Source organism: Pipistrellus kuhlii, unplaced genomic scaffold, assembly GCF_014108245.1.
Source record: "Pipistrellus kuhlii isolate mPipKuh1 unplaced genomic scaffold, mPipKuh1.p scaffold_m20_p_4, whole genome shotgun sequence".
Lineage (NCBI taxonomy): Eukaryota > Metazoa > Chordata > Mammalia > Chiroptera > Vespertilionidae > Pipistrellus > Pipistrellus kuhlii.
The window spans coordinates 70,143,170-70,165,825 of record NW_023425540.1 but is presented as its reverse complement, the minus strand read 5'-3'; the positions used below and the strand labels follow the sequence as shown (position 1 = coordinate 70,165,825).

Here is a 22,656-nt window from a genome sequence, read left to right as displayed (position 1 = left end):
GTATGAAAGACCGTTGGATCAACATTGGGCAGGTAGAGGAACTGAGACCAGATATAGAGCCATCCTGGGGTGACATAGACCCCCAGGTAGCCCAAAAAATGAAGACCTTGGGATATGAGCAGCATGAATATGGGAATTACAAGAAAAACATATAACAACATCATGGGCACTTACCTCACCTTAGGTAGTTTGAAAACCAAGATTTGTGGCCTCAAGATCAGGGTAAGGCCCTGCCCCTCCACAGACCCTAACATCAGTCTTTCCCCAACCCAGGGAGTTTCAGGCATCAGTGCAGAAGGGCAGAGATCCTGGGACTCCCCACCCTGTCTAGATCAACTATGCCCACTTCCCCAGGCAACCTGGAAGGGAACCCTTACAACACACACACACACACACACACACACACACACACACACACACACACACACACACACCCAAGCTGCGTGGAAGAAAGGATGACCATTCACACAGCCAACTTGGAAGCAAGCACCACAACTCCCTTCGAAGCCTAGAATAAAGGACTGCCATCCGGAGCCCAGGCCTCCAGCCTGATCCCAGGACACTGTGAGCAATTTGAGGACATTTATGGTGTCAAGCACGATGTTCTGTCATGTAGAAGATACTCTACAAACCTTTCTTGTGTAAACAAATACCACATGGGTGAATGTTTTTTACAACTCATTGTACAGTTGCATTTTTAACTTTTCCCAAAACAAAGCTTTAAAACTTTATTCACAGACAGTGTGTTAAAGAATGGCATTCAAGTTTTAAAAGAAAAAAGAGAACCGGTTAGTTCTGTAACCTGAAGGACTACAATCTCCACAAAAAGAAGGGGCGGGCGGCAAACCACCAAGATTCAGCCCAGTCCTCCAGGGCGCCTAGAGAGACCCCGGAAATGCCCCGGAGGGTGTGTACCGCAGGGAGTCGGTGACGCACTTCCGGCCCGAGTTACTAGTTTTTGTTGATTTTTTTTTTTTTTTTTGTCACGGGACGGGCGGTCCTAAGTGGCAAAGCTGGGGTTAGGAGGGCTCCTGCTGGGGGCCGGGTGGATTGCGCCGCCACCTGAGGAAGGACGATGAGTTGTGTGGGTTTTTGCAGGGTTTGCTCCCTTCTCACCTGACGGCAAAACTCCGGAGAAGTCGGCGCGCGCTGAAGGAAGATGAGCTCGAGCTTGGCCGCGGGAGAAGGCAGGGAGGCTGAGGCGGGGGCGTGGACGGCGGCTGCGGGGCCCAGGGTCGCCGCGCAGCCCCTGAGCGATGGGCTTCTGATAGTGAAAGTGGAGGAAGACTCCCCGGAATCCCGGGAGCCCGGCCCGCCTGTGGATTCCCTGGATCCCGAAACTTGTCGGCAGTGTTTTAGGCGGTTCCGTTACCAGGAGGTGGCCGGACCCGAGGAGGCGCTGCACCGGCTCAGGGAACTCTGCCGCCGGTGGCTGAGGCCCGAGGTGCACTCGAAGGAGCAGATCCTGGAGCTGCTGGTGCTGGAGCAGTTCCTGACCGCGCTGCCCGCGGAGCTGCAGGACCGCGTGCGGAAGCACCGCCCCGCGGGCGGCGCCCAGGCTGCGGCCATCGTGCGGGCCCTTCAGGGAACGCTCGGTGCAACCTCCCTCCAGGTGCGTAGTGCGCCGGTGGACGGAGTGTGGGGGAGTGGAGGTGTATGAGTTTCAGAAGGTCTTTTTTCTTCCTTATTACATTTGTGTGAACTTTAGAATGTGCATAAGACGTTTCCTTTCCGAAGGGAAACAGGGACGAGTCCATTCAGGAAATGATCCTTGAGCTAGAGACCGCTCAGCACAAAACCAGTTACTCGAGGGTGTTGTTCACTCATTCTGAGACACCCCTTTGTATAACTCGATGATTGGGGTAAGAAGGATGTCAGAATGCTGTAACAGCAATGCTCCTCCACCACTTTGAATGTGAGGTTCCCTTTTTACTTTTTAACGGTTTGGCGACTCCCTCCTCCCACAGTTGATAATATCTAGTACTCCAGAGAGGAGAGAGAGGCTGGAAGTGGAGTTAATTATTGATCACTTACGTGATGAAGCTTTCATAAAAGTTCCAATTGCATAGGATTCAGGGAGATTCCAGACTGTAAGTGCATCCACTTAGTGGGAGAGCAATACGCCCCAGCTCTATGGGGACAAGCTTCCAAGCATGCGATCTTCCCAGACCTTGCCCTATGCATCTCCTCTATCTTGTTGTTTCCGAGTTATAACCTTTTATAATTAACTGGTAATCTAGTCAGTAAATTGTTTTTTGTGGGTTTTTAAAATATATTTTATTGATTTTTTTTTTTTTACAGAGAGTAAGGGAGAGGGATAGATAGAGAGAAACATGGATAAGAGAGAAACATTGCCAAAACCGGTTTGGCTCAGTGGATAGAGTGTCGGTCTGTGGACTGAAGGGTCCCAGGTTCGATTCCGGTCAAGGGCATGTACCTGGGTTGAGGGCACATCTGGGGGGAGGTGGGGTGCAGGAGGCAGCTGGTCAATGTTTCTCTCTCATCAATGTTTCTGATTCTCTATCCCTCTCTTTCCTCTCTGTAAGAAATCAACAAAATATTTATATAAAGAGAGAGAGAGAGAGAGAGAGAGAGAGAGAGAGAGAGAGAAACATTGATCAGCTGCCTCCTGCACACTCCCTACAAGGGATATGCCCGCAACCAAGGTACATGCCCTTGACCAGAATGGAACCTGGGACCCTTCAGTCCGCAGGCCGACTAAGGCTAGTAAGTAAATTGTTTTCCTGAGTTCTGAAGCTGTTCCGGGAAATTAATTTTGAACTCCAGGGAACCTCTGATCTAAAGCTGGTTGGTCAGAAACAGGTGGTGGGTTTACAGTTAGCATCTGAAGTTGGGAAGGGGGCAGTCTTATAGGACTGATTCCTCAACCTGTGGGATCTGAACCCATCTCCAGGTACGTAGTATCAGAATTGAGTTAAACTGTAGGATACAGCTAGCTGGCGTTGGAGAATTGCTTGACGTGGGGAAACACACACATCTGGTGTTAGAAGTGAAATAGTTTGTAATGAAGTATTAAGTGGAGAGAAAACACACAAGGGTGTGGTTTTCCTTTAGTAAAGTTTACACAGAGATGGAGGAGAGGCTGGCGAGGGGGGAGGGTGTGAAATGTACTACACTCAGGTCCTGGAGACAGGAGGCACTGCATGCTACACAGAACCTCCTGGGAAAATACCAGGTCGTAGTCAGGAGGCAGATATCAGGAGCTAGGGAAAAGTTAGGCCAGAGTCTAAATGGGGGTTTCAGAGGGAAAGGAAGAGCATGGCAGGGTAAACAATAGGGTTGCTTAGTTTAAATCTTCTAGTCAGCTGTAAATAATGCAGGGGTTCCTAGTCGCCTGGTACCTGACCGTGGGATGATTAAGGCAGAGGAATCTTGTCTCCTTGGGTGTGCAGGCCCCATAGAGAAGATAGGGCTCTAGATTAACCAGTCTCAGCTGAACCTTTGCTCTCTAAGAATTGGCTTACACCCAGAGGGGACATCTCCCAGCTGAAAGTCAAAACATAGTAGAAAATTAAAATAAAATAAAATAAAAATCCTCTCTGACATTGAGTGTGAGATCTTTGGAGTCAGTTTGTGAGACATAACTGGAACCTCTCTCTGCACCAGTTTTAGAAGCTTTCCTCTCTAAGAACTGTGGCTTTACTTTCTGTAAATAGTCAACTTACATTAAGCCTTTTCAAAAGATCATCTTGTTGGGTAATCATCTTATTGTGCAATGGTCAAAGAGGGAAAGGAAATTTTATTGAGTACCTGTGCTGATGAGGTACCTTCATCTTCTTAAGACATATTTATATCCATTTCACACATGAGGAAGCTGTTTTAGAGCCAGCGTTGGAATTTAGGACTCTCTGATCTGGTTATCTATACATTTTTAATCTACATCATATTTCCATTTTGATAAATCACAGTGATGTAACTCAAATTATTATTTTGCTTTTACCCCAAGTTAGTGTAGACAGTCCACAAAATGGCTTTTGGGGATTGCAAGAGAACAGCAGCTTCTGTTTTTGGTCATTTTGAAACTACCCAGTCAGTACATGATTCACTGGTAAAGGCTCAACAGAAGTGTTTGTTTCTTCATTCTCAGTGCTTCCTCTTCAGTACTGCCGGCTCAGGCTAGCCTTATCCTGAGACTAGTGGTAAGGGATCCTGGGACAGCAGGTGCTGAGGGAGGTCTCTCTTTGTTTCAGGGATTAATGAAGGACAAGGATGTACCTGTAACCTGGGAGGAGTGGGAGCCTGTGGACCCAGTTCAGAGGGACTTCTACAGGGAGGACATGCTGAAGGATTATGGGAGCACAGTCCTACCAAGTAAGTGCTATGACTTTGCTTGTTTCTAGCTCTGTGTCATTTGTGAAGGGTTTGCTTCAGTTTGATCCCTAAGCCAGTCTGCCACTCACAGAAATAGGTTGAGAGTCCAAGGTTCTCTTTTGTGATCTTAAGACTTTTTAATTCTGTATTGTTAGGCTTCTTGTTTTAATTCAGTTTCAATAAAATAAATACAGAAAAGTATAAAAGATACAATGGCACCTGTGTAGCTACCACTTGGTTGATCAGATTTTAATATCTGCCATATTGGCTTCATTTTTTTTTTAGTTATTTTTTTAACAAAAATATGTTACAGCTATATGCATATCTTCCTTGAAAGCTTCTGGTTTCCCTTCTTTTTCAGAGGTAACCAATATCTTGTGGGTATTTATCATTTCCATGTGTATTTTATATTCTTTCTATTGAATACATATTCATGTAGCCACACTCACACACACACTCTCTCTCTTTCCCTCTATATATATGTGTGTAAACATGTACATAAACATGTAAATATATAAATGTGATTATATAAACATTTATATACTACTTTAACATGTTTTTATGGTATATATACACTGAGTGGCCAGATTATTATGACCACCTGACGTTTGTAGGCAAATTAGCCATACATTGCATCTTATGGGATATGAAAGCCAAAGGCCTGTTCGAACACCTTTGCTGTCTGCAGTTACCAAGGTAAAATATCTCCAATTCGCACAGGAACACAAGGATTGGACAGTCGAATATTGGAAAAAAGTCATGTAGTCCAATGAATAATGTTTGCAGTTGCATTATGCAGATGGCAGAGTGAGAATTTCACGGAAATAGCATGAAAGCATGCACCCCTCATGCATGAGTACAATCCTTCAATCTGGTGGGTGGCAGTGTTATGGTTTGGGGCATGTTTTCCTGGCATGATTTGGACCCTTTAATTCATGTGGAACAACATCTGAATAGCACAACATACCTAAGTATCGTTGCTGATCAAGTTCATCCTATCATGTTGATGGCATATCCCAATGGAAATGGCTTCTTCCGATAAGACAATGCACCATGCCATGGTGCTGTATTGTGCAGGAGTGGTTTCAAGAACACGAGGGAGACTTTACCTTGCTTAGGTGGCCCCCACAATCACCAGATTGCAATCCAATTGAGCACTTGTGGGACGAAGTTAACTGGTTCCACAACCATCAAATCTCACAGAACTGGACAGTGGTGTCACATCAGGCATGGTGTCAGGTTCCTCACATCACTTTCAGCATCTCATGGAGTCAGTGCCAAGAAGAATCACTGCAGAATTGAAGGCAGAGTTGACTCAAAGAAGTACTGATGGGGTGATCATAATAATCTGGCCACTCAGTATATATTATTGTATGATTTCATTGCACCTTGCCTTTTCCCCAACACTACATTTTGAGATTTATCCACGTTGATATCACTCTAGTTAATTCATTTTAACATCCATATATACATTGTAGAATGTTCCCAAGTTCATTTATCCATTCTCCTGCCAATGGAGATTAAGGCTTCCAGTTTTTCACCATTACCAACAGTACACTGAACATTCTTGTGTCTTTCTCGCTGTAGGAGTTTCTGAGAAGAATATACTTAGGGATATTTGCCTATCGTACTGTCCAGAAGAATACAAGCAGTATACAATAATTCTTTCTCCACAGGCGGCTGGGCAGGGGCTGGGCGGGCGGGTTTCCTGAAGATCGCACTGGAAGATTTTACAAAGGAATTTGGGGGCCGGGGGGACAGTAAACTTCCTGAGCCACTTGGGTCCTTCAGGAGTTTCTCTTCAGGCAAGTTTTTCTGTTTTTAATATATAACTGTAATATATAAATATATAAATATAACTAAAATAATAATAATAATAATAATAATTCTTTCTCTATCCTTATCAACATTTGGTGTTCAGCTGACGGCATGATGTCTTAACGTAGTCGTCTAAGTGTTCCCTTTAAAAATTGAAGAGCCCAGCAGGCATGGCTCGTGGTTGAGCATTGACCTATGAACCAAGAGGTCACAGTTTGATTCCCAGTCAGGGCACATGCTGGGTTGTGGGGTTGATCCCCAGTGTCGGTGTGTAGGAGACAGCCAATCAATGATTCTCTCTCATCATTGTTTCTTTTTCTTTTTAAATATAATTTTTTATTTTTTTACAGAGAGGAAGGGAGAGGGATAGAGAGTTAGAAACATCGATGAGAGAGAAACATCGATCAGCTGCCTTCTGCACACACACACACACACACACACACACACACACACACATATTCCTCCCCCCCCCCACACTGGGAATGTACCTGCAACCAAGGCACATACCCTTGACCGGAATCGAACCCGGGACCCTTCAGTCCACAGGCTGACACACTATCCACTGAGCCAAACCAGTTAGAGCTGTCTCTTTTTTAAAATATATATATATTTTATTATATTCTATATAATAAAAGCCTAATATGTTAAGTGTCCGTTTGACCTGTCGACCATTCAAACAAAGCATAATATGCTAATGATATGCTAAAGCCACTCAACCGCTCGCTATGATGTGCACTGACCACCAGGGGGCAGATGCTATGACCTGTAGGTTAGCTTGCTGCTGGGGTCTGGCAGATCGGGACTGAACAAGACTGGCTAGACATGCCCTGTAGCCCTCCTCAAGTCCTTCCCCGGCCCCCATCATGCTCTGGTGGGGTCCCTTGGCCTGGCCTGCGCCCTCTTGCAATCTAGGACCCCTTGGGGATATTGGAGAGCTGGGTTTGGCCTGATCCAGCAGGCCAGGCCGAGGGACCCCACTGGCGCATGAATTCGTGCATGGGGCCTTTAGTCTATTTAATGTATATATTAAAAATAAGTAAAAAGAGAAGGAAAAAAAGATTAAAAATATGAACAACAAAATGTCAATAAAAACATATCAACAATTGAATCTAAAAAAACAAAATACTATCTACATTCACCCACATATTGAATAAAACTTTTATAGCTTTTACACTTTCCTTTTACGGTTTTCCTGGAATTAAAAATGCCTCGTTTTGCATGTGCTTACTCTTCTAACTACTGAACACTAGTTCACTCACAAGCTTTCCGTTAGAAATGTAAAACTCCTTTCAGCATGTTCATATACATCAGATATGCCATCATTTTCATATCCCCTGAGGGGAATCTGCTCCAGTGTGAATAGGCTTCTTCTCCAGATCTGTTGACTTATTCAGTATCACCCTGGGAATTCTTTTTCCCCCCCCCTAGATCCCATACAATTTCTTCTTTCATTTTAACCCCTTGATTTGGTGGAGAACTCTTCTAATGTGTTCCAGAGAACATATACTTGGGAGCTAAATTTCTTGAAACTTACCGAGACCGTTTTGGCTCAATGGATAGAGCGTCGGCTTGGGGACTGAAGGGTCCCAGGTTCGATTTCGGTCAAGGGCAGGTACCTTGGTTGCGGGCATATCCCCAGTAGGGGGTATGCAAGAGGCAGCTGATCGATGACTCTCTTTCATCGATGTTTCTAACTCTCTTACCTCTCTCCCTTCCTCTCTGTACAAAATCAATAAAATATATTAAAAAAAAAAAAAAAGAAACTTTGTCAATGTGAGGAAGTATATTTAGTCTTCTCTTACATTTGTATTATAGTGTGGCTGGATATAGCATTCAATATTAGAAATAATATGTTTGAATTTTGAAGACTGAATTTTCTGGCCAGTATGCCATGTTGCTATTGAGAAATCTTTTGTCACTGTGATATTTTATCCTTGGCATACAATCAATTTGTCCTGTGTAGAAGCCTTTAGAAGCTTTTCTTTATTCCTGCTACTATGAAATTTCACAATGGATATGGCTTAATATGAGGTATGTGTTTTCCGCACCCATTCATTGTCCTGAGTAGTTGCAGGCCCTCATAGAAACCCATATCTTTGAGCTGTGAGAAATTTTCTATAGTATTTTTTAAATCTATCTGTCCACTTATTTTTATCTCATTTTTACTATGTTGTTACTGGGATTTCTTTCATTTGGATGTTGGAACGCATGAATTGATTCTGTCAAGTCCCCAATCCGTTTTCTATTTCTTTATCTTTTATTTCACTTTCTAGGAGATCTCCTTAGCTTTATTTTCCAACAAATATTTCAACAAGAGATTATTCAACAGATATTTTATTGAGTAGCTGCAGTAAACCAGGTGCTATTTTAGATGGGAATACAATAAGGCAGTGGTTGGCAAACTGTGGCTCGTGAGCCACATGCAGCTCTTTGGCCCCTTGAATTTTTCAGCAAAGGCCAGGTTAGGAGTACCCTAATTAAAGTTAATAATAATGTACTTTCCTATATAGTTTAAGTTTAAAAAATGTGGCTCTCAAAAGAAATTTCAATCGTTGTACTGTTGATATTTGGCTATGTTGACTAATGAGTTTTCTGACCACTGCAATAGGGAATAAGCCTATGAAATTCCTGCCATAAAATTTTCTGCCCTTGCCCCAGCCATGTGGCTCAGTTGGTTGGAGCATCATCCTGTATACCAAAGAGGTTGCAGTTTTGATCCCTGATAGGGGCACATATTGGTTGGCAACTGATCAATGTTTCTCCCCCTTCCTCTCTAAAAATCAATAAACATATTCTCAGGTGAGGATTTGAAAAAAATTTTTTCCTGCCCTTTCTGTCTAAAGAACATAAGCTTTGGAGCCAGTAGTTTGAGCTTCAGGAGAGGACAGTACATTGGGTTTTTACAAATTAGTGTGTTAGTTTTCACTTGATTGTCCTGATATGCTAATGGTACTTGTCACCTGTTCTTTAACTGTGCCTGATGTCCCTGATCCGGAATTTATCTGGTCTGGCCTTTTTGGAGAGTAAACTGTAAGAATTCTGGATTGGGGGATAGACTCTGGTGTCTTGACTGTTCCATTATAGACTTTCAATCAGTACTAGATATATCTCCCACACAGACTCTGTCTTCAGACATTGGAGGTGCCTGGTATGTCTAATACAGTAACTCATCATGAATAGAATTTCTCTTTGTCAAACCATCCTTCAGCCATAGGATAAAAGCTATACCACCTCTCTTGACACCCTGTCATAATGTGGTAACTCATAGAATAGTGGAGTGGGGCAGGGGGATAAGAGATGGGTTGGTGGGTGCAGGCACAAGTATAAAAGCGAAGAAATGGGGTTTGTACAAGAAAATGTGAACACATCTGACAGCTTAACTAAATTCAACTTCAGGAGTAGTTTCATCGACATTAAAAAGGTTATTGTTAGGGCTATTTTTCTGCTAGCACTTGTTTATTTCACTCTTACACAGGATGAAATGTCATCAGTTTGTATTTTAATGTTTCAGGTTTGGAAACCAGAACAGAGAACAAAGAGTTGATTCCAAAGCAAGAAATTCTAGAAGTAGAGCCACAGATGCAGCTACAAGAAAGGTCCCAGGGGAATGCTCCCCTGTTGTCCAAATGTGGTCACACCCATGAGCAGATGGTAGAAAAGCACTCAAGAAACCCTTTATTCCTGAAACTTGAAAATTCTCCTGAGGAGCAAAGACTCACCAGCATCTCAGATCTCAAGAATGTTCCCTCAGAAGAGGGAGACTCCAAAAATAATGAAATTGGGAATAGTGCCAGAAGTTCAAACTTGGTTCTTTGTAGGCATGGCCTGACAGCAGAGAGGTCTGTTAATGGTGCTGAACGTGGCAACAAGTGCAAACAGAGTTTAGATATAGTGATGAAACCTCACAAATCTATTGACAATGTGGAAAATTTCCATACGTCAGTCCTTTTTCAGACCCAAAGGCAGCTCCGTGAAGAAAGACCTTATAAATGTGATAACTGTGGAAAGGGTTTCAAACAGCGTTCTGACCTCTTAAAACACCTGAGAATCCACACTGGGGAGAAACCCTATGAATGCAAAGAATGTGGGAAGAGCTTCAGTCAGAGTGCTGCCTTGATTAAACACCAGAGGACACATACAGGGGAAAAGCCATACACATGTCCCAAATGTGGGGACAGCTTCAGGCAGAGCTCACATCTCAATCGGCATCAACGAATCCACATAGGAGAGAAACACTATAAATGTACTGAATGTGGGGAGACCTGCCGTATTTCCAATCGCTTTAGGCATCAGCGAATCCATAAAGGGGAAAGACCCTATACATGTGAAGAATGTGAGAAAAGCTTCAAACGGTGCTCTGACCTCTCTAAACACCAGAGAACCCACACCGGGGAGAAGCCTTATGAATGTTCTGTCTGTGCGAAACGCTTCAGTCAGAGTGCGACCCTCATTATACACCAGAGAACTCACACTGGAGAAAGACCTTATAAATGTCTTGAATGTGGGGAAAGCTTTAGACAGAGTCCACACCTTATTCGACACCAAAGGATTCACAGAAATAAAACCCCATCCTTTTGACATGATTCTGCATGAGCTGTTTTCTTTCATTTTATTATTGCCCTGCAACTACATTCTCTGGCATTTGGTGTATTTCAGTCAATCGTGGGTCATATTTCCTTGGGCATCACAACCAAGATAGATTCAGTCCGACTTAAATTTCAAGGCGTAATGTTCATAGAGTATTGCTAGGAAGGAGAAGCACGTAAGTTGGGAGCCCCTCCACCAGGTGGACCTGTGGAGGAGACTTCTGAGAAGGGTGCAGCAGTCTGTCCTTGTCTCTCCACCCTTCTTACCTCTGCTGCTCTTCGCTCAAATCTTCCGCACTCCCGTTACTTCCCCAAGAATTCATTTTAGTGACTTCCCATTATCATCTACTTAGATGGTAGAGAGAATTTCAAGTACTTTCTCATACAAAACACCTCATACATTCAGTTCAGTGAACACAAGAGCCACTCTATGCTTTTGACCTTTAAAATATTCAGTTTTGCCGAGTCCCTCTTTCCCATTCTTTCCCTATTGTGTTAACCTGTAGGCACAAATAAAAACTTGGATTAGAGCCTAAATCCATCTTTTTCCAGTTCTGTACACTGGTAACATGTATTGCATCTGAATTCTGAACTTTTTTTTTTTTTTTTTTAAAGGGATATAAGCACATTACTGGATATTTGGGAAAACAACAAGGGAGAAAATGACCCATACTCCCACACTTGATCTGTTACTGGCATTTACAGTTAACCATTGAACTACTTGAGGGTTAGGGGTGCCTACACCCTGCACAGTGAAAAATCCATGTATAATTTGACTCCCCCAATATTTAAGTCATCCCTAGATATCTGTGGGGATTGGCTTCAATCCCCTGCAGATGAAAATTTGCGTATGCTCAAGTCCCTTATATTAAATGATGATATAGGAAAATGCATATAATCAGCATTCTATGTCTGCAAATTTCCAACCACAGATTGAAAATACTGTCTTCCACCTGCAATTGGTTGTATCCACAGATGTGAAACCTGTAAGTACAGCATGCTGCCTGTATATTTATTGAAAAAGTTTGTGTATAAGTGGACCTTTGCAGTTCAGACCTGTGTTGTTCAAGAGTCGACTGTATTTCCTTCTGATTTTTCCTGATATTTTTGTAAAATAAAAATTAGTTTTTATATTTTATGTATTTAACATTAGGTATTAAGGATTTTATATAGTTTTTATAACCTTTATGCAATGGCTGCATCATATTCCAACAAATGGATGTAACAACGGAGGCAAGACAGTATGTAGTGAATGTTAATGTAATTTTGGCATCATTTGGATTGTTCTCTAAAATCTAAGGCTAGGCTCCCAGGTAGAAATCTGATCAGTGTGAGCTATTTTTGGCTTTCAATATAATTTCCCAATTTGCCCTGAAGCAAACACCAATTATGTTCTGAGAGTTCTCTGGCATTGTCACTTTACCTCATATTTTCCCCCTAAATGTACAAAAACTGAAACCAAAATAATTGCCATTCAGATCTCATCTCCTTTATCTTGGATGTGGTAGACTAGTAGTATGTGCTTTCTCCTTTGATCTTCCTTGTAACCAACAGGAAGGACTATGAAAGGGCTGGCCTAGGTATCTTTAAATTTTTATTTAAATGAGATTCAGTATTAAAATGACTGAGAATGAGGGAATGATAAAAGTTTAAGCAAGCCATGAGCTGTATCACAGTGGTATTTTCTCTAAGCTTATTAAGGATATTTTCCCAAAGTCAAATAGTGATAGTTATGTAGTATATAACCTGGTATAGGTACTGATCCTATTGTTTTTACTATAGTAACTCTGCAAACTTAGAATGAACTGTTCTCTCTCCAATTTTAGTTTTTATCTACCTTCTAGAGACATTTACTGCTACCTATATACTACTTGAATTTCCCACATATATGCCTTTGGTCAAGATGTTTCTCTGCTTTTAATTCCATCTTCCTTTCCTCGGTCCCTTTCCTCGATGTTTCTAACAAATAACAAAGGAAAAATTCCACTCTCAGAAAACAATTTAAAATTTTTGCTTCTCAAGTATCCTATCCCAAAATGTTTTCTTTACTAACACTATTGGTAGGTTTTGTTTATTGTTTATCATACCAACTACTATTTACAGTAAATTAATGTGCTTATGTAATCTCTGATCCCTATATTATGAAGGGTGTCTTAGTCTGCTCTGATGTCATAAAAAAAAAAAAAAAAAGACTGGGATGATAAATATAATTTTTCTCACACCCCAACTAGGGCTAGGGACTCTAAGATCAGGATGTTGGCAGGGTTGGTTCCTCCTGAGGCCTCTTTCCTTGGCTTATACATGGCTGTCTTTTCCCTGTGTCTTCAAGTGTCTTCCAAATTTCCATTTCATAAGTCACCAGTCAGATAAGATTTCAGCCCACCCTAGTGACTTCATTTTAACTTAATCACCTCCTAAAAGGCCCTGTCTCCAAACACAATCACATTCCGAGGCACTATGATTTAGGGCTTCATCATATACATTTTTGGGTAAAACACAACTATATCCATACCAGAAAGTGCTAAAAGACCAAGCTTAGTTATTTAATAATTCAGCTTTTATTTTTATTTTTTTTATTGAAACACAAATTCATTTGGAAAAAATATAGGTGGTCTTTTTCTGATCTTAGATTAGTGAAGAATATCTTAAACATGAATTCAGTTAACTTATGATAACAGCTCTAAAAAACACCCCAAAAGCTATAGTTGTTCTCGCTCCTGTAAGTTTAAGGCACATTTACATGACTGGCAGGATGGCTCTCCAAGCCATCAGTTTGATGGCAGCCCTATCACATGGCTGCCAAAATGCCCTGGGTTTTGTAACCTAGTCAACTGGAAAGAAGAAAAGAGCACAGAGGTGTCAGAGCTTTCATGGGCCTCACCAAGAAGTGGCACACATCACCTCTACTCATTCTCTTGGTTAGGACTCAGTCACCTAGACATGTTGAACAATACAATCTGTGAAATGTGATCTAGCTGTGTGCCTAGGAAGAAAAAGACATTTCTGATAAATTGGTTGCAATCTGAAACAAGATTCAAAAAGCACTATTAAAAGACTGATAAATTCTACTACATTAAAATCAGGAAAAGACAAAATAGAAATCACAGCCCATGATAATGAAAAGCTGCTCAATTATATTAGTAGTAATAGATATGCAAATTAAGCCACAATTAGATACTATTATTTCACACCTTACAGGTTATCAAATCTTTAAAAATCTGTCAGGCCCTAGCCTGTTTAGCTTAGTGCAGAGTGTTGGCCTATGGACTGAACAGTCCTAGGTTCCTTTCCAGTCAAGGGCATGGTTGACATGTTTTGTAATAGCCCTGAAGTGGAAATACCCTAAAAGCCCATCAATAAAAGAAGAGATTTATAAGTGGATAGAGTGTCGACCCGTGGACTGAAGGGTCGCAGGTTCTCCAGTCAAGGGCATGTGCCTTTCATTCCGGAGAACCTGCAGCCCAGGCGGAGCCTCAGGCACTTCCGGGTTCCCGTGAGCCTCTGCTCTCCACGCCCCCACGCCGGGGGGCTCGTGCGCCGTACCCAGCAGTCCTTGCGCGGCCCCGAGAGCGGACACCCCGGACTCCAAGATGGCGTCAGTCGGTAAGCACCGGGAGCCGGTTGGGGCCTGGCAGGTTGGGAGCTGGAGCCAGCCCGGGGCTCACAGACGCACGGGGCGGGGAGGGAGCCGCGGGGCGCCTGTCTTCGCGGAGGGCCTTCGCCGCGACCGCACCCGCCGCGCTCCGGACCCTTTGCCAGGGTCCTGCGCTGCCCGACCTTTCTCCGCTCTCCGGCTGCCCCTCCGGGCTGCGGCGGGGAGGGCAAAGGCGGGAGCGAGGCGAGGGCAGCCGGGCCACGCGCCTCTGGGCTTGGGAATGCGCCGCCCCAGGACTCCCTCTCTCCTCTCCTCGCCTCTCCTCGCTGAGGAGTAGCTGCTCTCGTCCCCGCCGCGACCCAGGGGCTTTGCACTTGGACCTTACGTGCAGATGCTTGTTTCCAAAGTTGAAACTCAAATTGAGCCCCAGGAGAAGCTGAGTGCCTAGGACAGTACCTAACACAAGGAAAGGTTAGACGCATGTACGTATGTTGACTGTGCGCTCAGTAGGCTCTCAAAGGTGAAGTGACCGACGACTCAAGGTCACAACTAGTGAGAGGACCGAGCTGGGATTCAAACCTAGGAGTTTGGGGCCTCGTAGTAAACCGAGCTTGAACCACAAGGACGATCTTGTCCTAACCAGTTGGGCTCAGTGGATAGAGCGTCGGCCTGCGGACTCAAGGGTCCCAGGTTCGATTCCAGTCAAGGGCATGCACCTTGGTTGCGGGCACATCCACAGGAACGGGTGTGCGGGAGGCAGCTGACTGATGTTCCTCTCATCCATGTTTCCAACTCTCTCTCCCTCTCCCTTCCTCTTCGTAAAAAAAATCAATTTTATATATATAAAGGATGATCTTAGGACTGACTGGTAGGCTTTTCGGTGGCATATATGAATGAATCTCTACACACATTGGACTGTGCACACTTTTTTTTAATAATAGGGCAATCATGTATTATATAAGCCCTAGATCCTCACATTAGCCTTTACAAGAAGTCACTGCCAGGAATGTTGATCCCTTGTGGTGTGGCCTGCCCGAGATCACAGCATGACATAGGCAGAGTTTTGATTAACCTATGTGTGTCTTACCTACCCCAGTTTCTGTATCCTTAATCTCAGCCTGGAGAAATGAAGAGGGGATCAGAAAAGATGAATGATGCTGTTTTTGCCATCTGTGAAAACGGGCACTAGAATATTTATCCAAAGGTGGTTTTGTGGTTTAAGTAAGACAACATGTGAAAAGGAAGCATTGAAACTTGGCATCTTAGTTAAGCAGAGGGTTGACCTGAATAGCACCGTGGACTAAGGATTTAACAACTTGGTGCATGGAATACTGCCTGGTGCAGAGGTGAGTGATGCTCATCCCAGCTAAAACTCTGACCTTCGGGCATGGGCCTGTCACATCTGGCCCATTCAGCATCATCCTAGGGAAAAGAATTGGAGTCCACGCCTCTTAAATAATGATGATATTGTAGAAACATACATTTACCTGCAATCAAGGTACATGTCCTTGACCAGAATCCAATCTGGGACCCTCTATCCACTGAGCCAAACCAGCCAGGGCTAAAAAAAAGAAATTCTTGGAATAAGTGTAGATTTATCTCTAATGAATCTGATTGCCTCTTGGAGTTTTGTGATAGTGTTGTAATTGTTCTTAAAACTAATGTAATTTTGCCCTGGCTCCTTGGTCGGCAAACTGCAGCTCTCGAGCCACATGCGTCTCTTTGGCTCTTTGTGTGTGGCTCTTCCACAAAATACCACGGCCTGGGCGAGTCTATTTTGAAGTAGTGGCATTAGAAGAAGTTGAAGTTTAAAAAATTTGGCTCTCAAAAGAAATTTCGATTGTTCTGTTGATATTTGGGTCTGTGGACTAATGAGTTTGCCGACCAGTGCTCTAGCTGGTTTGGCTCAGTGGATAGAGCAACAGCCTGTGGACTAAAGGGTCCCAGGTTCGATTCCAGTCAAGGGCATGTACCTTGGTTGCGGGCGCATCCCCAGTAGGGAATGTGCACGAGGCAGCTGATTGATGTTACTCTCATCGATGTTTCTAACTCTCTATCCTTCTCCCTTCCTCTCTGTAAAAAAATCAATAAAAATATATTTTAAAAAAAAGATTGTACACATTAAAAAAAAAAGAATGTAGTTTTCTCCCTTTGCTTATACATTTCTTAATTTTGGTTAAGGAAATGCTCTTCATAGTATAGAGATATAAACATATAGAAAGTAAGTTTAAATTGTTGGCTTTTTTCCTCCTCTGATGTGCCAAGGTACCATGCCAATTTCTGAATATGGTCCTGAGAATGCAGAATGTGATTTTATAATTTGTGTGAACATGACAATGATAGCTCCAGTGGGCCCAGATGTGGCCTGATTTATTTTATTTTTTTTGAGCCACCAGCCTTACACTTGTCAAAAATATTTTGATTTATAAGTTATTCTTTTGTATATTTCTCCCAACATAGTTCTATTTTTGAAAACACTTTTATTATGGAAGATTTAAAATAAAAAGGGAACAGAATAAAAAAAATTTAAAAAGGAACAGAATATTGTAAGGAGCACTTTGTACTCAGACCTTGTGTCAGCAGTTAGCAACATTGCGCTATTCTAGTTCCATCTATACCTCCATTGCCACTCCCCACCGCAATGGCATATTTAAAGACAGAGTTGGTTTTAGAATGACGTTTGGATTCCTTATTGCATGCAAGAAGGCTGTGAGAGTGTAGCAAAGGTATTACTATGTTCTTATTCAAGAAGAAATGTGATACAGTATTCCTTGGATTAAAAGCTTACTTATTCAAGTAAAGATAAACCTGTAATATAGGATGTGTACTTATTAAACTTTCCTAAAAATAGCACAATTAGGGTAACAGGGAGAGGTATAGGTCATTTTTGGAGAACATTGTTCAGTGCTGAGTTTAATATCTGTTACACTGAACTCTCCAATAGAGATTTGGAACATATCTTAACATTCATTTGAGACCATCTGACATCTCAGAAATTAAACTAATTACAGCTTTCTGTTTGTAAAAAAAAATAAAGAGTGAGATTAATTCCTGAAACCCTGTGTCATTAAAATATACTAAAGTTTGGTTTATGTGCTTTCCCCTCTACCCTTATCCTTTAAAAAAAAAATGTTTCATGTAAACTTAATGAGATTAAAAAAAAAAAAAATATATATATATATATATATATATATATTTTTTTTTTTTTACAGAGAGGAAGGGAGAGGGATAGAGAGAAACATCAGAGTTAGAAATATTGATGAGAGAGAAACTTCGATCAGCTGCCTCCTGCACATGCCCCACTGGGGTTATGCCTGCAATCAAGGTACATGCCCTTGACCAGAATTGAACCTGGGACCCTTGAGTCCGCAGGCCGATGCTTCATCTACTGAGCCAAACCGGTTAGGGCAACCTAATGATATTTTAATAGTAATAATAACAACTTACAATTCTGAATACTGTTCCAAATGCTTTTATACAGATTTTTGTTTAATCCTTGTAATAAACTATTACAGATGAGGAAATTAGCTCACTGATTATACTGAGATAAAGAGGCTTTTTAGGAGATGATATTTAAGTTGTGATAGCTGTGTGATGAACCAGGGACACTGCAAATGCAAAGGCATCAGTGAAAATAATTATGTTGCATATGAGAAAATGAAACTTGACTCAAGTACGGTGAGCTCAGGAAGATTGGTGTATATGAGATGGTTGTCTTACCCATAGAGTGTTGGCTCCTGAGAGCAAGGCCTTGTCTGCAGTCAGTACTGTATTCACAGTGCTTGGTGTGCTACTTGGCATATGATAGGTGTTCCATATGGATGAATCTATGGAAGGGGCAGTTTGTTTGGGACAGGTAGCCTAAACCACAACCCTTAAACCATGTAGGCAAGTCAAAGGCTTAGTATGCCTCCATGTTTCACTGGTCTGTTGTGACAAGCCTTAGGTGAGCACCTGAGATGCCTTCATGGCCCATCAATACCAAGGGTCCGTTCTCCAGACGACCTGGAGCAGATCTGACAGCTGCCGCTAAGCCTTGCATTTCTCTGTATGCCTGACAGCCCTTGCCCTTGTTAAGGGTTGGGAGATGTTAGGAAGCCTGTGGGGTTCCCTCAGTGGACTCTTGAGGCTGGCCTTCAGGGAGCATTCATCTTTCCTTGGATCCCAAAATGGAAAAGAAACTTTGGCGTGATTTAGTCTGGCTTCTGTGGCTGGTCATTCAGGAGTTTTAGTCCTTGACGCCTTGCTCTGAAGGCAGCTTTTTAGACTTGATCTCTGGCTGCGCTGCAGGTGCTGGATCTGCTGGCACCACAGACATCGGGGCCAGACAGAGGAAGTGGCTGTTTCTACACTCTGCTCAGAACAATGGGCACTAAGAATGGTTTATAGCCTGACAGTCCTAGCGCGCCTGGCCAGTATGCATTTGTGTTCCATGTGTGCAGCAGTCTGACCTGTGTCTGGGCTACAGTTGGGGACCTCAGGCGAGATCCTAAGCACTTTGATGAAGCTGTTCTGGGGGCTGAGTGAGGTGGGTGGGACTGCCTGGCACAGGGTCTCCTGCCTGAAAATGTGTTCACAGGGCTAGGCCGGTGGCTTCTTAGCAACCGTCCTTGGGCAGGTGTGCAAATCCCCAGCTAAGAACCATATGCTGCTGTGAGCTCCCTGTTGCCCTGGGTGGGCAGTCGGAGCCACCTCACACATGAGCACCCACACTATAAGGACCCTGAGACAAGCAGAGCACTTTCAGGATCAGGAGGGGCTTGATCAGTTGGGGCCCGGTGGGCTGCTAAGAGGTTCGTTCGCTCACTGCATTTGCCTGTCCATGAGTTGGGAGTTGGGGCCCACGTGGATTCCCTCACTGGGCTGATGATAACTCTGCAAATGATTGTCCCAGCCAGAGCACTGGGAGAGAAGGGGCAGTAGGTAACCTCACTGGGATGGCAGGTGTAACCCACTGTCCTTGTCCTCTTGCAGAAAAAAGTAAAAATAAAAAATAATAAAGTTGACCTCTGGAGGAGCATGGGGGAAGGGAAATCATTCCCTCATGAGCATCTGAACACTCACAGTTCCACCCCCCGCTCCCAAGTCCCCTTTCTATTTTACTTTTAAGCTCACAGAGAGTATAGAATGGAACTATAGAAACCCTTCCTGTCCAGTCTTCAGACTCCCATTAGAATATAATCTGGGGCCTGTTGGATCATTTGGAATGGTTTTTACTATCATTTGACATCTGTGGTCTCAGGTAGGATACTTGTAGTAGAAATCAAACTGGTTTCAGGAGTAGGGGGACCAGAACTGAGGTTGAGTCCTGCCTCCACTGCCTGCATGCTGTGTGACTTTGGCCAACTTTTCTAAGTTACTCCCCCCATCTCCACCCCCAGCCCCAACCTTATAAATTAAGGCATCAACTACTTGTTTCAAAGATTAAATGAGCTAAAATATGTAAATATTAGTTTTGCAGTAGTTATTCTGTCCACTACTACTTAATCCTCGTGGCCCTTCGTTCTTTTTACATAGTTATTCCCAGCAAGCTGTTATTCAAAATCCTGTTTATTAATAAATCTGTCACTATGCAATTCTGCCATTATATGGACTCTGGCTTAAAACAGTGAATTTGGTGTAACGTATTTATTCATAATATTACTTATGTCCAGTCTAACCTCTATGTAGTAATTTTATAAACTATCTCTTTATTGAATGGTTGAAATGAGTGACATAAAAGGATGCTATTTGTATTACTTGGAGATTTTTCAGTATGTATTTTTGCTTTTCCTAATCAGTGCCATTGAAGGACAAGAGACTGATGGACGTCAAATTAGGGGAGCTGCCAACCTGGATACGGATGCGGGATTTCTCCCCTAAAGGCATTGCTGGAGCATTTCAAAGAGGTCAGAGCCTTTTGGATATGTGTAAACAAAAGCAAATCTCTGGTTCTTCAGATTTCTTTTTCCTGAATTAATTTGGGAGGTAAAGGCCTTGTCTCAGACCAGTAAGTTATGTAGATCAGTGTTTTTCAACCTTTTTTGGGCAAAGGCACACTTGTTTCATGAAAAAAATCACGAGGCACACCACCATTAGAAAATGTTAAAAAATTTAACTCTGTGCCTATATTGACTATATATAAAGTAATTCTCTTGAATAGGAATCAAATAAACACAAATAAAGTATTTTATAATTACTTTATTATGAAATATTAAGTAAACAAAATAGTGAAAAATTATAAAATTCTTGTCTTGTCTGCACCTACGGCACACTAGGCAACATAGTGTGCCGCGGAACAGCGGTTGAAAAACGCTGATGTAGATGACAGGGAGAAGTTGTTAGCTTTTGAACTTCATGTTTGGTCATGTCAAAGACTGGCTCTGAGATATTTCAGCCAAGAAAACATTTTCTATTGCCTTCATCTTAGAGAAATGTCTATGAGCATTTTCACATGATTAGACTTCTTTAAGAAAAAAATGAGTGAAGCATAGTGGACATCAGTCTAAAGTAGGGGTGTCGAACTCAATCAGAGAAGGGGCCAAAATCTAAAATCCAGCCTAAATCGCGGGCCAAATGGTTTACTGAACAGTCATAAACTGTCATTGTGATGGAAACGCAGCGGAGTGCAGTGATGACAGCGCGGTGCGGGCCACATTGCAAGGCCTGGCGGGACGGATTTGGCCCGCGGGCCTTGTGTTTGACACATGTGGTCTAAAGTATAATGCTCATCTTCCTGCCAAGCGAAACTTCCATGATGAATATTTGAAATGGTCTGTCCTTCATGTTTATGCATTTTAAAGTGCACAGCTAGTCAGATTAGTCCTGTGGAACCCATGTCATGTTCCAAGACTAAAGACCCACATTATGCATGGGCTCCAGCTTTTCAGGGGCTTCCCTCTGTATTTTTTTTTTAATACTGACTTCCCTATGGCTGTCTTTTATGTGCCATCTTTCCTCAATTTTGCCTCAGATTAGAATAGTCTACCTTTTCCCTACAGTTACAGTAGTCCCCGACCCCATGGAGGTGACTGTCCTGTTCATGCTCACAGCTCTCTGCAGTGCTCCTTCAGTGTCCCTCACTGTTTAAACTGTGGCCTTCTATGATCATTTCATTCTTTTTCTATCTAGTAGGCCATGAGCCCCACGAAGGCAGATATGGTTTGTTCCCTTACTGATGGAGTACCTAATAAAGAGAAACGCACGAAGCCTTATTCCCTGAGTGGCCCTTACTGGGGATTGGATTCTCAGTCAGAATTAGGGAAAGGTGTTCCAGGCTGGCGGTGAGGGTGAGATAGGATCAAAGGCTGACGGGCTGAACCAAATCTATAAGATCTGGGCCATAGGGTAGGGGCAGAATTAAGGTGGGCCTACCTGGAGTTTCTCCTGGGCTCGTGGGATGGGAGTGGGGCATTTAAGTTTTTCCCTTTATCAACCCAAGAATGTAGGGTCATGGCTTAAAGAGCCAGAGCAGGACTGGATCCCTGAATTAAGCCAGACTCGATTTTGCACTGCATGAAGCAATCATAGCAAAGCAATGATCTTTTCTTCTGTTTGCAGGTTACTACAGGTATTACAACAAGTACATCGATGTGAAGAAAGGGGGTGTTGCTGGGGTTTCTATGGTGCTGGCAGCGTATGTGCTTTTCAACTACATCCGTTCTTATCATGAGCTAAGTAAGTGTCTTTGGTTATGTTGCCTACAATGGGTTTCCATGAGGGTAGCATTGGCTCACTGTCAGATCTGGAAGTCCATTATTCTATCGACAGCTGAAGAATTGAAGGGACTTGTCAGAATATAGTTTTTAGGATATTAAGTGAGAAAATTGGACAAAGAGAAAATACACTGAAAAATAAGATGAAACGGGGGTTCAGGTAATATTTAGGAAGCATTCTATAAGAGACTGCAGGCTCTGCCAAAGGTTGATGGAAAATTTGGCTTAATTTTCCCAGCCTAAGCCCATGTAGAGGGAAGTTGAGCGGTACAATCTGGGCAGTGCTCTGGAGAAGTGTAGCTACTCCTGGTTCTGAGACCCAAGAGGAGCTTGTCCAATGGGAGAGGCCAGAAAGTGTCATTGGTGACTGGGTTTCGTGGCTGTTTCTGATAGTGTGGCATCTGGGGTGATGCTAGCTCCAAAGGACTGGACAGGTTCTTGGGGCTATTTATCTGAGTGGGTGTTCTGGGCAGAGGCTGGCCAGGGAGATGAGCTCCTGAGATGCCTTCATGTCTTCAGGTCAGCAATTCCACTGCAACCCTAACAGGCAGGTTCTAGGTTATTTTCTGAAAGGAATTCTCAGGATGGCTTTGATTTTAGCCCAATGCTTTCCCTATACCTTTTAAGAAAT

At 42.9% G+C, this 22,656-nt stretch overlaps 2 protein-coding genes and 1 pseudogene across 9 annotated transcripts in view; 2 read left to right on the top strand and 1 right to left on the bottom strand.

The window, feature by feature from the left end:
- Positions 1–974: 974 nt before the first annotated feature.
- LOC118703229 (ATP synthase subunit f, mitochondrial) overlaps positions 975–22,656 on the top strand; it is a 21,836-nt gene continuing 154 nt past the window's right edge. The window contains exons 1-4 of one of the 4 annotated variants that reach the window (XM_036410003.2): positions 975–1,612; positions 4,212–4,332; positions 5,920–6,005; positions 6,228–6,373. In XM_036410003.2, the coding sequence (XP_036265896.1) occupies positions 1,160–1,612; positions 4,212–4,332; positions 5,920–6,005; positions 6,228–6,257 (690 nt within the window). In that variant the 5' untranslated portion in view covers positions 975–1,159 and the 3' untranslated portion in view covers positions 6,258–6,373. Of the gene's footprint in view, positions 1,613–4,211; positions 4,333–5,919; positions 6,006–6,227; positions 6,374–9,661; positions 10,734–14,197; positions 14,340–20,111; positions 20,220–21,870; positions 21,988–22,656 lie in introns of those variants that run through there. The other 3 variants (XM_036410002.2, XM_036409999.2, XM_036410004.2) reach the window with 3 other exon arrangements.
- LOC118704012 lies at positions 18,619–18,730 on the top strand (annotated as a pseudogene).
- CPSF4 (cleavage and polyadenylation specific factor 4) overlaps positions 22,108–22,656 on the bottom strand; it is a 16,002-nt gene continuing 15,453 nt past the window's right edge. For 3 of the 5 annotated variants that reach the window (XM_036410033.2, XM_036410038.2, XM_036410039.2), the window contains exon 9: positions 22,108–22,644. The gene's annotated coding sequence lies outside the window, so the exon portion shown is untranslated. The remainder of the gene's footprint in view (positions 22,645–22,656) is intronic. The other 2 variants (XM_036410035.2, XM_036410036.2) reach the window with 2 other exon arrangements.